The sequence below is a fragment of the Sprattus sprattus genome (assembly GCF_963457725.1).
Source record: "Sprattus sprattus genome assembly, chromosome: 5".
NCBI lineage: Eukaryota > Metazoa > Chordata > Actinopteri > Clupeiformes > Clupeidae > Sprattus > Sprattus sprattus.
Genome location: NC_137924.1, coordinates 38,896,237 through 38,912,042, shown reverse-complemented (window position 1 = coordinate 38,912,042; position 15,806 = coordinate 38,896,237). Strand labels below are relative to the sequence as shown.

Genomic DNA, 15,806 nt, shown 5'->3' with positions numbered 1-15,806 from the left:
TGTGACCTATTAATCAAAAGAGAGGAACATTCGGACAAGCCATGCAGCTGCTCAGAGAAGGCAATAAATACAAACACAAAGCATCCAAGAAGGGTTTCATTTCAGTGTGTCCATCATCCGCCATTCCTTTTAGTCATTTTTTTAAACCCCAAAATGTTTCTCAAAAAGAGTACCTCAGTCCCTTTTCCTGTGCTATCGACTTTCAAGTCATTTTGCAATCTTCAAATTGCCGAGGAGAAATGACAAGTTCCAAGTGCATTTTTGTGAAAAACACGATTTAAAACCCAAGTCAAATAACCATTATATGAAACTTATTTTCAGATTTCTTTATTTTTATTATCTTTATAAATATTATTTTAATTTTGTATTATTTGGTGCAAAAAGCACCTCAAATGTGTGGCCATGTCAGGTAGACCAAAATGTAGCATGAGATAAGAGTAAATAGATGTTTTGGAGGAGGGGAAAGAGGAATAAAGTAAAGCTTGTTAAAAAAAGTCTAGCTCTGGTAGAAAACGTCTCTTATGTTGTGACCTCTGGGAAAAACGTTCCCAGTATGTTCGGTGCCGTTCTGTAAGTAAAATGGTGCTGACTCGAGAATGACTTTTCTTATTCAGCGTTTGATTTTGAAAGTAGCTGCTTTGAAGTGTGAATTATTTTATCAATGAAGTTAAAATTTGCATAAGGGCATGATGCCATCTTTTTAAATTACTCAGTTTAACCTAAATGAAAACCTGCCTCATGTTTAGAATGCACTAATAACCATTACTGTGAGGCACATGGTTTGGTGAGAGAAATGTTTACATTGTCAACTCTGACCAATCATCACACCACCATTACCATAAATACCTTGCTAAATGCCATACTTCTGGCTGCCAGTTAAACCGCCAGCATGTGACAAGCCATTGCTCATCAGCTAATACTTAAGATGGCTAAGGTATGTGGTCATATATTTTCACACAAAGGTGTCTTAGAAATTACATTGTTATCAAATTCCATGAGAGAATGATGTCTGAGTTTGTTATACCTTTCCTGAATGTGCTACTGACAGCATTGGACAGAAAGAAAACAACAATAATTTCTTGTAGGACTGGATAAGGAGTTGTACGAATCTGGCATTCCCCCTATTGTTCTAGTGGATGGACAACCAGATAGGGGTCCTCTTCATGCGGATGTCACTTTAATGCACAATTCAACAGTCCCACATAGACCCCAGGCATGGAGGACCACTTTAAATGTCGATAGCTGTCTTTTCGCCTGTGTCTCCTTGTGCCTTGCGGAAACTGTAGATGTCCAAATGTAGACATACAAACACATAAGGCTCTGTTTGATTCTATTATAACTATTCCATGTTATATAATCCAAATATTATATAATATTCTAATATTATCAAATATTCAAATATTCTATTCCAAAACAGAAAGAGAGAGAGAAAGAGAGAAGTGTAAAGAATCATGACTAGCATAAAGGCATGAGGTCAAGTTGGCATCAGTCATCTTGAACAGCTTGCCTGCAGTCTCGAGCAATCTCCCTGCCCACCGTGCAACTGCTGCCCTGTCTTAGTGTCCCATCTGCTCTCATGTGACTCTCAGAAACCTGCACGACCATCACGAGTCTCATGATGTGTCTCTCTACATTGTGTATTTCTGTGTGAGAGTTCATACGTAGGTCATTCATATCTTATTATCTGATAACAATCTTCAATAAAGGCTGTGTTGTTAAGAGACATTTGTATTCAAATGAGTAGATTGGTATCAACGCATCACATTCAGCACCTGCAGTCAAGTGTGCCTTTTAAGCCTCACTAAGCTATAGCATGTTGTTGAAAAGTTGCCAAAAATAACTGCCAATCAAACTGACTGTAATTGCAAACCCAAGTCTTTAATCCCCCAAATACTTTATTTAACTATAAAAGATGTGTCATGTTTAAATTAAATGAAGGTTAATTATTCTTCCTCCTGGTAAAAGTGTATTGGAATTAGCAAGTTGAGAAACCTCCTTAGGCATCAACCTTCAAAACCTGAATAGCTATTATACGGCATTTACAAATACGCCATTTTATGCATGTTCAGCACTAAACCAATTCAAGGACACACAGTCTGTGTTTCTCTTTTTTTGGGTGGGGGGGCTGATGCGACCCCTGAGGGTCTGCCAGCGATGAGCTCATGGTGCAGGAGCAGAAGTCCTGGGAACATAAGAAGGAAGAAAAAGAGAAAGGGACAGAACAATGTGACCTAAGAACTGTTTATTGGTTAGGTCATGACCACAGTAATGTGATTGGCCCACTGGCTCTTGTGTCTCTCTGTTTATTCGCCCTCAACTACAGGAGCACACCTGACCCTTAACTGTCAGCAGAGGAAAATACCAGACTGTGACAACAAAAGATTTTGGATATGCTACAACCAAGCATCAATCTTATGAGAAAATGTACAAAAAAAAAGAGTTTATTCTGAGAAACACTGTATTTTTTTTTGTTCTGTTGTATTTTGAAAGGAAAAGAAAAGTCACCATGGACATAAAAGTACTTGAGGAGTCAAAACAAAACACAGGTCTGCCGGTCTAGTCCAAGGGATCACTCGGTCTCGGCTGGGTCAGTTGTCAGTGCCGGATGAGTGATTGGTCCCATTGGTGGCCGTCTTTAACTCGTCACAATCAGCGCTTGTCAAAGCACGGCTGCTTGTGAAGACGCCTGTCCTTCAAAAGTCTTGTCCCAAGCCAGGCACTCTCCTACAGTTTCACAGCGATTAGGGAAAACGGCAATTTGTCTGGTTCACTCTCCACAAGCAGACAAGCACTTAGGGGGAAAAAACACTTTGGACTTACAGTCGAATGTTACTTGCATACAAAAACATGACCTACACCATCAATAAATATGACCTTATGCTCTCAAACCAGGGTAATTTGTTCTATTTTGCCAAGCACGCTAGGTTTGACTTATGGTGCAATCTTGGAGTAATCACATTCTCTCTCCCTCTCCCTCTTTCTCTCTCTCTTTCTCTCTCTGTCTCCCTCTCTATCTCTCTCTCTCTCTCTCTCTCACTCTGTGAGGTCAGTGTGTATCAGGAGAACAGTGACTATCGTGTTTTCACAGCACCATAGAGAAGAACAGCTTTAGTCCCATTCAGGTTCACCCCTGGGCTCCTTCTCCTTCCAATAGATATTCATAATAAATATCCTGATACAAGAAAGAAAAAAGAAAACATTTCCTCACAAAACAGAAGAAGAACAGACATTATGTTCAAAGCTCAGTCTTTCTCTCCACTTTGTCCATGTCGCCTTCCCCTGTCCTCTTTATACGACATGTCATATGCATCTTTTTTTGTGTGTGTCCATCCTCTGTGACTGTAGCCTACGGTTTTACACATGGGACTTGGTGGCGCTTCCGGAATGTTCCGCTCCGGCTTTGTCTGCGGCGCCTGATATCCAGTGGTAGCAGTCCGACGTGTTCTTGTTCTGTGGTTTGGCGGAGGCGTTGCGATTGCAGTAGATGGCGCCCAGGACCACCATGATGAGCAGGAATATGCAGAGGGGAACCAGGAGCCCCACCAGTAGCCAGCTGCCCCTCTCCTCCTCCTCCTCCTCCTCCTCCTCCTTCTCCTGCACTCCCCCTACCACCGTCTTCTCCTCCTCGTAGTCGCCGTCTATTTCCTCCCTGTAGACGCCGACCGTTTCTGGGGTCAGAGAGGAGGAGAAAAACTCGTCGGAGGAGACCTTTGGATTGTTCGTGGTCGTGAATAAAATCACACAGTTGGATGTTCCTAATTCAACCCCCCCTGCTGGGAGAGGCACGTCGGTTGTGGCGAGCCAGAGCCAGTTCCATGCACCCTCAATAAAAGTTGTCGTGGGAACGGCAGTGGTTGCCGTGGTTTCATCCTCGTCATCGTAATAGTCCGGTGTGGTGGACTCGTGGGTGGTGGGGGAGGGGGTTGGGGTTGGGCTTGTCATGTCTGGGGTGGGGCTGGGGTCTAACTCAGGATCGTAGCTGGATTGTTCCGGGCTCATTGACGGCACCAACGGTTCCTGATAGGTCCATTGGCCACTCTTCTCCTCGGCATCTGGGCGATCGGTCATCCAGTCGGTGTTCCCCTCGTAGTCCGTCGGGTCTGGGTTGTAATCCACGCTTGAAGGAGGCCCCCAGGGGAGGTTCCACATGGAGTCAGGTGGCATGGTAACCCAGGGATAAACGGGGGTGGCGGTGGAGTCCCCGTGGCTCTGGGTGATCAGACTACAGGAGTAGTGGTCGGCCTGCAGCTCGTAGCCCTCTTGGCAGTAGCACTCAAAGCCGCCCTCATAGTTGATGCACATGTGATCGCAGGTGTCCTCGATCTGGCACTCGTCTATGTCCTGGCAGCGGCTTGGGTCCTCGGGTGTTGGCCCGAAGCCCAGGTGGCAGTGGCACACGTGCGAGCCGGGCGTGTTCTCGCAGGCATGCTCGCACGGCTCCCCGGTGGCGCACTCGTCCACGTCCTCGCACTCGCCGCTCTCCAGCCGGTAGCCGTCCAGGCAGCTACACTCGTAGGAGCCGGGCGAGTTGATGCACTGGTGCTCGCAGGGCATCTGCTGGCACTCGTCTAGGTCGCGGCAGCTGTGCTCGTCAGGCTCCAGCACGTAGCCCTCAGGGCAGTCGCAGCGGAAGCCATCGGTCACCGGCACGCACTCGGACTCGCACGGCGAGTTGAGGCAAGGGTCGTCCGGCAGGCAGCTCATGCCGTCCTCTGCCAGCACGTACCCGTCGATGCACATGCACACGTGCGTGTCATCTTTGTCGATGCACAGCTGGTGACACCCACCATTGTCCTGATCGCACCAGGTCTGTTTAACTGAGCAGTACGGAGCCTCTCGAGACCAGTTCACAGTCCCATCGCCCATGTCTGTGCACAGCACTGTCTGATCCCCAACTGTATCCGCCGGACACGGCACAGTAGCCGTGGACCCATACGGCAGGTGGCTCAGCTCTGTGGTCAACAGGTTAAAAGGAGTGCTGTAAAAGGTGTTCCCCCCGCCTTCTCCCGGTATGCTCTGACACATGCCCTTGTAGTTGTACTTGCACAGGTATGCGTCCACGGTGATCGAGCAGGGGCCATCCGCCCACTTGAGGTTGTCGCCATGACCCGAGTTCGGGGGTTCAGTGTAGCCCACGACGACGCAGCGTGGTGCGGTGCAGGCACTGGCCGAATCCTCGCCCAACCAGTTGGTGAAGCGCGTGTCCTGGTCGCCGGTGACCCAGCTGAAGCCACGGAGGGGGCGGGTAGACGAGCACTGGCGCGGCTGCCTCTGGAGCCCAATCCACGTCCGCACCTTACCCTGCTTGCCACGCAGGTCCACGGCCGCGTAGAGGCGCTCGACAGCAGCGGCGTCCCGGGGGTCCTTCAGTGTGGCCAGGTCACCCCCACGCTCCTTGCAGCTGCGCCAAGCGTACAGGAAGGTCTTGCGCTCAAAGTGGAGCACGAAACAGCCGTCGTTCTCCGTGCACACCGCGTCCCCCTCCCGCACGTCTTGGCTCCGCACGGCGCACTGCGGCAGCAGCCCCAGCAGGCAGAGCAGAGCAGCTCCGCAGCAGTGGAGCCACACAGCAGTCCTACCCATCCTGTCTTCCTCTTACTCTCACTCACTTATACGCTCTTGCTCTCCCGCTTGTCCTTCAATTGATTTTTTCTTTGAATCTGTCTTTGTTCCTCTTAAAAAAGACAAAAAAAGTTTTTCTCTTGTCCTACTTACTTTGCCACTTACTTCTGTTGAGTTTTTGAGCTGAAGAATGGGGTTTTAACCTTTTCCATTAAGTTTTCTTCATCTGACCAACTTTATTTCCTAAGCTTTGACTGAAAGTTTGTCTGCCTACATTTCTTTTCTCTCTTTTAATCTATCTGTAACTCTTTCTTTCTTTCTCTGAGAGGGTCCTTCTCTCTGTCCTGTCTAACGGAGGTCTGGTCCGGCTCCCAGCGCCTGCAGCTTGTCCCCTGCTTCGGAGAGAGAGAATGGGAGTGTGAGGGAGGGAGAAGGGAGGGAGAGAGAGAATGGGAGTGTGAGGGAGGGAGAAGGGAGGGAGAGAGAGAATTTGAGTGTGAGGGAGGGAGAAAGAGAGAAGGCGAAAGAGGATGGGAGGGCAAAGAGGAGGGAACAAGAGGGGAAATTTTTTGTATGTTTTTGGAAGGGGGGCATGCATATGTTTGTATGGGAGAGGGAGAGAGAAAAAAAGGAATAGAAAGAGAGAGAGAATCTTGGGGGTTGGGAGAGGTTTCTTTGCTTCTTTCTCAGGAGTAGGCCGTATGGTTTTCATAAGGGCCCGTTTATGGGAAGCTTTTGGGAGCTTGCCACTAACCCCCCACCCCTTCCTCCCTTCTCCCCTTCTCAGCCATCAACCCCCACCAGGCTCTGTAGGCAAATCCAGTTATGACACTTTTGAAATTGTTTTGTTTTCCCCATGTTATTCGTACACGCAGGGAGTGAGAGGCTTCAGACAAAGACCAGAGTGTGTGCCAAGAACCCATCACCTCTTTCTCAAAGCTTGAGTCGCTTTCAAATCCTCTGGTGATTTCTCTTTTCTTCCTTATTTGCTTTTTAATACATATCTGTCTCTTTCTCTCGCTCTCTCTCTCTCTCTCTCTCTCTCTCTCTCTCTCTCTCTCTCTCTCTCTCTCTGCCTTTTGAATCACACACATCCCCTGTGCTTTGTTTTCATAAGCAGATTGCTCATTTTGGTTTGTCCTCTTGCATCTAAATCTAAATAGTCCATCTTGATTATTTTGTCAATATCGAAAATAAGCAAAGAAAAAAATACACATATCCAGTTGTCAAGGATGGGATTGCAAAAAGGATTTCACTTTATCCTTCAAGGTCAATATCGGTCACGAGTGACTGCACGCAGGCAATGGACTCTCTCCAGCTCTTTCTCTATTTTCTCCTCGAAGTTCATTATTTCGCCATACTTCTGCTTGCACTCAAGAGTTTGCACTGCAATAACTCTCTGGGTTCATAAATACTTAGACTCCCCCACACATACCCTCACACATGTATATTCATGAGGGTTCCATAATGGGGACACTTAAAATCTACGTATATGTATATATATATATACATTATACTGTATATAACCACAATATAAACCATAATATATCCATAATCATAATCATCATTCATATAACTACAGTATTAGCTTGCGGAATATGTCTTTTCACATGTCTTGCGTCATCATGACCCAGTAGAGCTGTTGCTACGGCTATAGCAACATGTGACTAGAATGTTGAGTAGTTTCTGTTCTTATGTTGGGGGCCTAGTTTTTTATTTTTCTTTGGTTTGGGGGCAAATATGTACAATTCTCATACAAACACATGTGGGTTGGGGTGTTCTGTGTGCTGTTGTTTTCATATAACAATGCCTGGTATAAATTCTTAATTCAGTTTCCTGAATAATTTTTCCCAGTTGTGCCCTAGAAATATACCACATATCATTATCTTGTGTTTTTGTATTTGTGCTTGGAAAAACAATAAACAAACTAAAGAAAAATTAAAAAAAAAGAAACACATGTGGGTGTCTGCTGTGTGTAACTGCGTAGGCTCTCCTCTCCATCCAGCGGTTGGTCAGCTCGACTGGGGGTGGGGGTGCAGTCACAGCCAAGGGGAGCAAAAGTAACTGAGTCTCAAACAGGAAGAGCAAACAGCTCTCTTGCTATGAAAACAAAGCCAGGCGGGCGAAATGAGGTCTCTGTTTCCCAAATGAGAGGGGTCTGGGGATGTGGGAGTTTACAGGGGGTAGTGCACTGGCGGTCTGCAAAGGAAATGGCTGAAAGCCCAATGAAGAAAAACACACACACACACACACAAACTGCACAGGCACATGATTAAAACTTAACCACAACTCAAAACATTGATGATGTAACAGTCTCATTATAAAACTAAACGTGTGACCACCGCAGGTAGCGATGTGTGGGTGGGTGTGAATGGGCGGAGTGGTACTGGGAGTCCCCCCCTCCATCTCTCGTAAGCGCTATCCCCATCCACAGAAAGGCCGTAACATACACGCACACACACACACACACACGCAAACACACACACACACACACACACACACACACACACACACACGTGTGCCCTGAGTGATCTGGGCGGCTGCCTCCCCTGCGGGCGACGGCTGTAAAAGGAGGTTAATCTGGCTAACCGCTGTTTTATGGGGGAGGAGGTGTTTAGAGTTTAAATGGCTTTCAAACTAATTTCTTTTTCCGAGGGTAACGAGAAAAAAAAAGTGCCCACCCAAACATTTCAGTCCAACTTGCGCCTTCTTTCTTTCATTCTCTCTCTCTCTCTCTTTCTCTCTCTCTCTCTCTCCCTCTCTTTCTCTCTATCTCTATCTCTCTCTATCTCCCTCTTTCTCTCTCTCTCTCTCTCTCTCTCTCTCTCTCTCTCTCTTCGCACACACACACATGCCCACACACATACAAAGACATCCACATGCATGCAAACACACACACACACACACACACACACGACAAGTACAGAAGAAAGTAAACTGCAGGAGAAAAAGCGATTCTATTTCTTCCACAGATGGCACTTGGGCGTGAGTGTGTTTGAGTGTGTGTGTGTGTGTGTGTGTGTGCGTTTGTGTGTGTGTGTGTGTGTGTGTGTGTGTGTGTGTGTGTGTGTGTGTGTGATCTTCCCCTGGGTCTTAACACACAGGCTCATACAAACACACACACGCAGGCATGTATCACAAGATCGGCTAATTACACCCCCAAGCCCCCCGTGCCAACGATAATGTGAAGCAAGACTGGAGCAGCACGACCTCTTTACAATCTAATTAAGTCATTAGGCTAATAAGCCCGCCTTTGACGCTGGTGGCAGCTCTCTCCCCTGTGAGCTCTGTGAAACAGCTAAAGAAAGAGGGTGGGGATGAGAGCACGAGGGTTGAGAGGGAGCGATAACGTATGTCTGTCAGAGAGAGGGGGAGAAGGGGGGGGGGGAGTGACACTAAGGGCCGTGAGAGTGAGAGTGAGAGAGAGATAGGGTGTGTGTGAGTGTATGTGAGTGCGAGAGAGAGTGAAAGAATAAATGAAAAGAATAAAGAAATAAAGAAAAAAAACAAAGAAAGAGGAGCAGAGAGAGTGATTGAGAAAATGTGTAAGAGAGACACAGTGAAACCCAGAGAGAGATAGAGAGAGAAAGAAAGAGACGAGAGAATGGGAGGGAAGGGGGGAGAGGAGAATTCAAGAATGCCTGCCAGAGGACAATGTGGATCAGCACCTCTGGCTGTCGACAGTGTGTGAGTGTGTCTGTGTGTATGTGTGTGTGTGTATGTGTGTGTATGTATGTGTGTGTGCATCAGTGGAACGTGCTGGTGACACTATTTCAACATTTCGGAGAAAAAGTGTGTGAGCGTGTGCTTATTTGTGTGTGGTAGTGTGTGTGTGTGTGTGTGTGTGTGTGTGTGTGTGTGTGTGTGTGTGTGTATGTGCGGTTTGTGTGTGTGTGATGGTCTTTGACCTCCACCAGTGAATAATGCAGTGCAGTGCAGTGTTTGGGTGAGTGTGTGTGTGTTGGTTTTTGATCCTTCCAGTAAATGATGTGTGTGTATTTGTGTGCGTGTCTGGGTGTCGTTATCATGTAAGTGAGTTTGGATTATCTCAAACCAGGCACAAAGATTTTGTGACTAATCTTACCCTCCACCTCCACTTTAAGTTTAAAAGTGGAATATAGATATTTTGGTGACACTTTATTCGAGGGCATAGCACATTTATAAAAGCTCACATGAATGCTTCATGAAAAATGTATCTATACTTCATAAAGCATGACTCAACATTCATACACTAAGATACATAACCATGGAATATGTTATGTTAAGTTAGGAGTTTTTGTTTTCAAAATAAAAGTCCCCAATAGGCTAATTTTCCATACAACTGAAAATATTAGCTTTGTAAAAATGGCATGGATTGGCCCTTTCATTGTAGTGCAAAGGGGCAGTGCATTTCAGTCCACTATTTCAAACGAAATGCTTATCATATATTTATAAATCCTTCACTGCCCGAACAGTAAAGTGACATGCTAAGCAGCATTCATAAATTATTCACAAAGGTTGGACTACACCATATAGTAGAGTGACTTTAGACTACACAGTGGGTGTTCCTGCAGGATAATTGAAGGTAGAGGACGTTTCTCAGTGAACACCACTAGCTTTAAACGGCTTTTATAGGCACACTAAGGGCCCTATCTTGCACCCAGCGCAATTGACATTGTCACCGACGCATTGTATCATTCCTATCTTGCACCCGGCGCACAGCGCGATTTTCCCTCCAGAGGCGCGCTTCGAAATGAACTTGCGTCGACATGGGCGGGGGCGGAACAGAGAAGGCGTTTCTCTGGCGCAAGTGGTATTTTGCAGTTTCAAAACAACGCCGTGCGCCGTGCGCCGTGCGCCATTGACCACAAAAAAGCTGGTCTAATGTCAGAGGCGCAATGTCTAAAGTCTGTAAAGCGTATTCAGAACGCTATTTTACGGGCGCATGTGCTTGCCCGCTCAGTATAGGACCTATAGGCTACACTTTACTTCTGTCGTCTTCACGAGAGATTTACACCAATTGTTTGGCAAGCCATATATAATTACAAGGAAAATAAAGTATTTACCACATGAGGAAATCATTGTGATATCCGTATCCAAGACATTTTAAAACTAGGCATACATCTAGCGTACACAATTGACCCAAATGATTCAGGTTAATTGAAGCTGCGTGACATTTGATTTATTGTATGGCTTTGTTGCATTTATTTAATGCCAGTATTATTATAAATCTTGTAAACTCATCTCTGTGTATGTGGACTTTATTTATGTACCTTGGGTTTGGTCAGCTTGGGTGCCGATTTCCATGCCCCCAAATCCCTGCACGCTCTCAGGCGTGATGGTAGACGTGGCGATGTCCTCTGCTGCCGTCAGATACTGGGTCGAGGCAGATCCACCTCCCGTGAAGCCACGAGAACGTGTGTTACTTTCCAGCTTGGATGTCCCACGTCTCCGGACGTCATTATAGCGTTTTCGGCAACGTTTTCGGGTGCCCCGTTGCAGAAACAATCACGGCAATATCTTGACATGCTTGCTTGACTTTGCTTACTTTTGGAGGGTTTCTCGCATCCCCATATATATCAGCTTCAATTAACCTGAATAATTTGGGTCAATGTGTAGGCTACGCTAGATGTATGCCTATTTTTAAAATATCTTGGATATCACAATGATTTCCTCAAGTGGTAAATACTTTATTTTCCTTGTAATTATATATGGCTTACCAAAAAATTGGTGTAAATCTCACGTCGGTCTCCTCGGCTGTGAACTTTTCCGGTCTTCCACCAGGTAATTCCGCCATCAAAATAACAAGCCGCTATGGACTATGCGCTCCTCGCTCTTAAAGGGAATTGGTTTATTGCATATTACGCCCAAACCACACCTATGGCTGAGTAACCTCCTTTGGACCAACCCTTTTGACACTTGCGCTGGACGCAAGTGTGTTTTTTCCGCCGTTAAAATAGCAACTGCGCCATAGAGCCGCCCACACAGATACTTGCGCTTGGCGCCGTCCTACTTGCGTTTCTGATCGGCAAGATAGGGCCCTAAGTAGGCTACGTAGGGTACAATAACACATGACCATCATTTCCAACATTTCCAAGTAAGATATGCCAAAAACTGGGTTTTAAAAAATAATGTTCAAAAGGCATTTTCACTCACGCTTAAGCTTTGCCATCATTTGACAGAGAAAACGGTTAACTGATACAAAAATCAATGTATTCTCAATTCACTGCAAAGGTCATTTTCTTAACATAAGCAGTGCCACCACTTTTCACAGCAGCTGACTAATAATGTATCTCTTTTTCTCTTACGTTTGACCTTCTGTTCTCTTTCAAGCGCCTGTCTGAGGCTTAGTTTTGTTTAAAGTATAATTAATGTTGGTTTAGCTTGTGTTTATTGTTCACACATTTTGTGCTGTGTTCTAGCTGCTGCAGAAGAAGAGGAGCGAGTGTTGGATGCCCCTTCTGTGGAGGAAATGGGACGTGTCGGTATAGAAACAGCTGATTACACGGATAATAAAGTTTGCATTACAGAAAAAGTGCCAGGCCGATTCATTTGGACGGAGCCAATATTTGTAGTTGAAATAACCCAACAATATTCAACAGTAATGTAACAAATTACATGAATATTGATTAATGTGTTCCTGGATGTATTATGAAGCACTTATATAAGGCTTCATGAATGTGCTATTCATTCACCCTTCAAATAGAGTGTTGCCAAAAATAACAGCTCCACTGAACCTAAAATAATACTGCAAATATCTGGAGACGGGATGTTCATATCTCTAATGTTAACACTCAACAATACCAGCTGTTGTTGTTTACTGTGAAATATCAATAAGCAAATTAAGTTAATAATGACTAAATGGGAAAGGGTGGCTCATAGTGGCTCCAGCCATGTTGATTGACTGGAAAAGTGTCTGGCTTAGCCAGAGACACTTTGTTTGTTTCCTATTCTCAGGGCCAGGACTGTGAAACAAAAAGTGGATTCGATTTGAATCACCAACTGCACCTTTAAGCCCACCTCAGAGACACGGCGGAGGCCTGTGGTTTGGGGAGCAGAGCTCCAGGCCGCCTCTTCGACTCAGGTGAACCCGAGTGAGGAGCTCTGCGCCCTGGACGCGAGCCCCGTGCTGTTGGCCTGCTGGCCGTTACCTCACCTTCCCCTGGAGGGGACTCCTGCTGATGTGTGTTTTTCCTGGACGCCATCCGTCGACTTGCTGCCTGTAAATCACATTTCCTCCACTCCTCTGCTTCTCTCCTCTCATCCTGTCATCCCCTCCTCTCTCCTCTCCTTTTCCCCTCCTCTCTTCTCTCCTCTCCTCTCCTCTCCTTCTCTCTTCTCTTCTCTCTTCTTCCTCTCCTCCCTTCTCTCCTCTATTCTCTACTTGTCACTCCCTCCTCACTGGCCTCTTGTCTGGAGTCTTGCTACAGAGGATGCAGCCTGCTTCATCAACTCTTTGCCTCCATGGATACAGATTTATGTCAAAGAAAAAAAAACAAATGTATCCGCCCATCCATACACACACACACACACACACACACACACACACACACACACACACACACACACACACACGCACGCACGCACGCACGCACGCACGCACGCACGCACGCACACACACACACACACACACACACACACACACACACACACACACACACACACACACACACACACACACATACACACACACACACACACACACACATACACACACACACACACACACACACACACACACACACATACACACACATACACACACTCACGCACACAGACACATAATCCACCCAAAGCTTACTGTAAGAATGCACACTCAGGGGAAATTATAAATGTATAAATATGTCCATACAGTACAAAGGTGCACAATACAGAAAAGAACAGAAACCACAGAGAAAGAAAAAGTACCTGACAAGAAGCCATCTCTCACTACTGAAATGATGGAAATGCTCTTGTTAAAAACACCAACCCAGTGTATGTCTGTATTTTTTTTTAAATGTTATTAAAACTAATACTAATGTGTTAAAACAAATGCACCACATGTTGTGCATGAAAGGGTTAGACGTCTCATGGTGCAACAAACTGTAATTAATCCCTAAATGGTAAATAACAACAAACACCTCACATCTGGTATGGGTAAAACAAGCTGTGGGTGTATGGTCTACTCATGCACACACACACACATGCACACACACTCACACACACACATATGCCACACACGCACGCACACACACACCTCAGCAAGCACACATGCACACCTTTTCACAGAGGAACACAAAACCAAATTGCTCACAAATGAAGACACTTGGGGCCTGATTTACTAATATGCGAGCGCTTCTTAATCTGCGTTCGCAAATTAACGCACGGTGTTTTAGCGCATTTTAGTTGGTATTTATCAAACCAGATCGCGCTGGGCAATCTGTGTTTACTCCGCCCTATATATGGCCTGATTTACTAACATTGCGACCGCTGCTTAAACTGCGTTCGCACATTAACCCTTCCAGCACGAAGGAGCCCCGTGGGGCACTTTGTGGTATTTTTATTAATAGAATTTAAAATCTCAGCGAGTTTTTGTTCTACAAACATAAAACTAACACCCACAGCAACCTTGAACCCTTCACTTTTTAAATATATACAGTTTGAAACTAAAGTATAAATAATCACTTTGTAAGGAGGATATAACTAATCCCTTGCACATTTCAGCCTCTGAGTGAGGTTTTGACCCTCCCATTAGCAAATGACAACTATTCATATGATAAGGGCATGGTAATTCAGTGATCACCATTGGTTCCTGATGTGTCAAGAAAACCTGTAGGGGGTAGCGGGGCACAAAGACATTCCAGGGCTATTACGTCATGGCCATTGTCATTTGACCAAGGTGTCCCAGAATGTTCACACCTCTCTCATCAATATACATAGTGGTCGAAGTGAAGAAAAGTGTCACTTTCTATAATACTTCTAATTAGTATAGAAACCACACACACTTTCTGAATGCTAAACTCACCTATGTGGAGCAAACACCTATGTTTACAAGGTTCAGAGTAAAAAAGAAAACTTCCAAAATATTAACAATGTGTTTTTGTACAAAGTCTGAGCACCTCTAAAACTAGATTTCATTTTAGTGTCTTTAGATTTCATTTTAATAAAAAAAACTTGTTTTACTACATTCCTTTTACTTTCATTCATTTTTTGCTGAGGTGTTCTAGAATATAATCATAAATGCCACTTTGGCCTCATGGTTTTTAGTTGGGTGAAATATACAAAAATATCAGGCATGGCAGAATACTTAACAGAGTCAAAAAAGGCCTTAGTGTTGGAAGTGTTAACGCACGGTGTTTTTCCGCATTTTCCGTGGTATTTATTTAGGAAGAGAAAATGAAGCTACAGCAAGTGGAGATTGATATATTGGTTCACGTTCGCTCAATCACTGAACCTGATTCAATGTGTGCGCTGCTATAATGTTGTTCTGCCCGCCATCACCGACAGCAAGATGTTTAAAAGAACACGATTATAAAGAATATGCTATTGGTGGCATTAATGCATAAACTGTCTATTATAACAATATAGATGTGTACATGGCGAGATTAATAATTTCTACAAGGGACATGGGTTCACTACAATATATATGGACGTGGGTGCAATCAATGGTTCATATTACGTTCGGAAAGTTTGCGATTTCAAAAAAAGTCCTGTTTGATGTCTATAATTTCAGCTGTGGCAGTGGGGAAATGTATTGACCAGGGCCTCGTTTCCCGATAACGATGTATCTTAACGGCCTACGTGGATTTTCGCGACATCGTACACTAAGTAGCACTTTGTATTTACGTGCGTTTCCCAACCATCAACTTAAAGTCAGGTGCACGAGCGCAACGTGCACGAGTTCTTAAGTAGCTCTTAGGAGCTGTTTACGTCAGGTTAACCTGTTTACGTTAATTGCTGTGAAATTAGCTAGCCTATGCGTGCATCGAACGTGCAATGTGCACTAAATTCGGGGCGGGGATAGTAACGCCATCTCCAGCAGAGAAGCCTATTTAAACTGTGTTCCCATTGTAAGGACATTTATTACGATCTGTCTGAGAGTGGGCTGTCAAAGCTAGCATCATCAAAGTCATACAGTACAGTAGGCTACATACATTCAATAAAATTAACCTACATTTGAGTCCAACTGCATGACCATTCTTGCCCTACACTTACCCTTACAATAAAGAAGTGATCCTATTTCAACCATAACTTCATTTTAAATAATGTCTTTCTTTATGACATTT

At 45.0% G+C, this 15,806-nt stretch overlaps 1 protein-coding gene across 1 annotated transcript; it reads right to left on the bottom strand.

Moving 5' to 3' along the window:
* Positions 1-2,288: 2,288 nt before the first annotated feature.
* cd248a (CD248 molecule, endosialin a) lies at positions 2,289-5,948 on the bottom strand. The gene has a single exon (XM_080838694.1). It carries the CDS (start codon positions 5,581-5,583, stop codon positions 3,355-3,357), a length of 2,229 nt encoding a protein of 742 aa, XP_080694820.1. The 5' UTR covers positions 5,584-5,948; the 3' UTR covers positions 2,289-3,354.
* Positions 5,949-15,806: the final 9,858 nt, after the last annotated feature.

Bases quoted from the DNA above. Each gene is read 5' to 3' on its own strand.
- cd248a (XM_080838694.1), bottom strand. From the start codon at position 5,583: ATGGGTAGGACTGCTGTGTGGCTCCACTGCTGCGGAGCTGCTCTGCTC.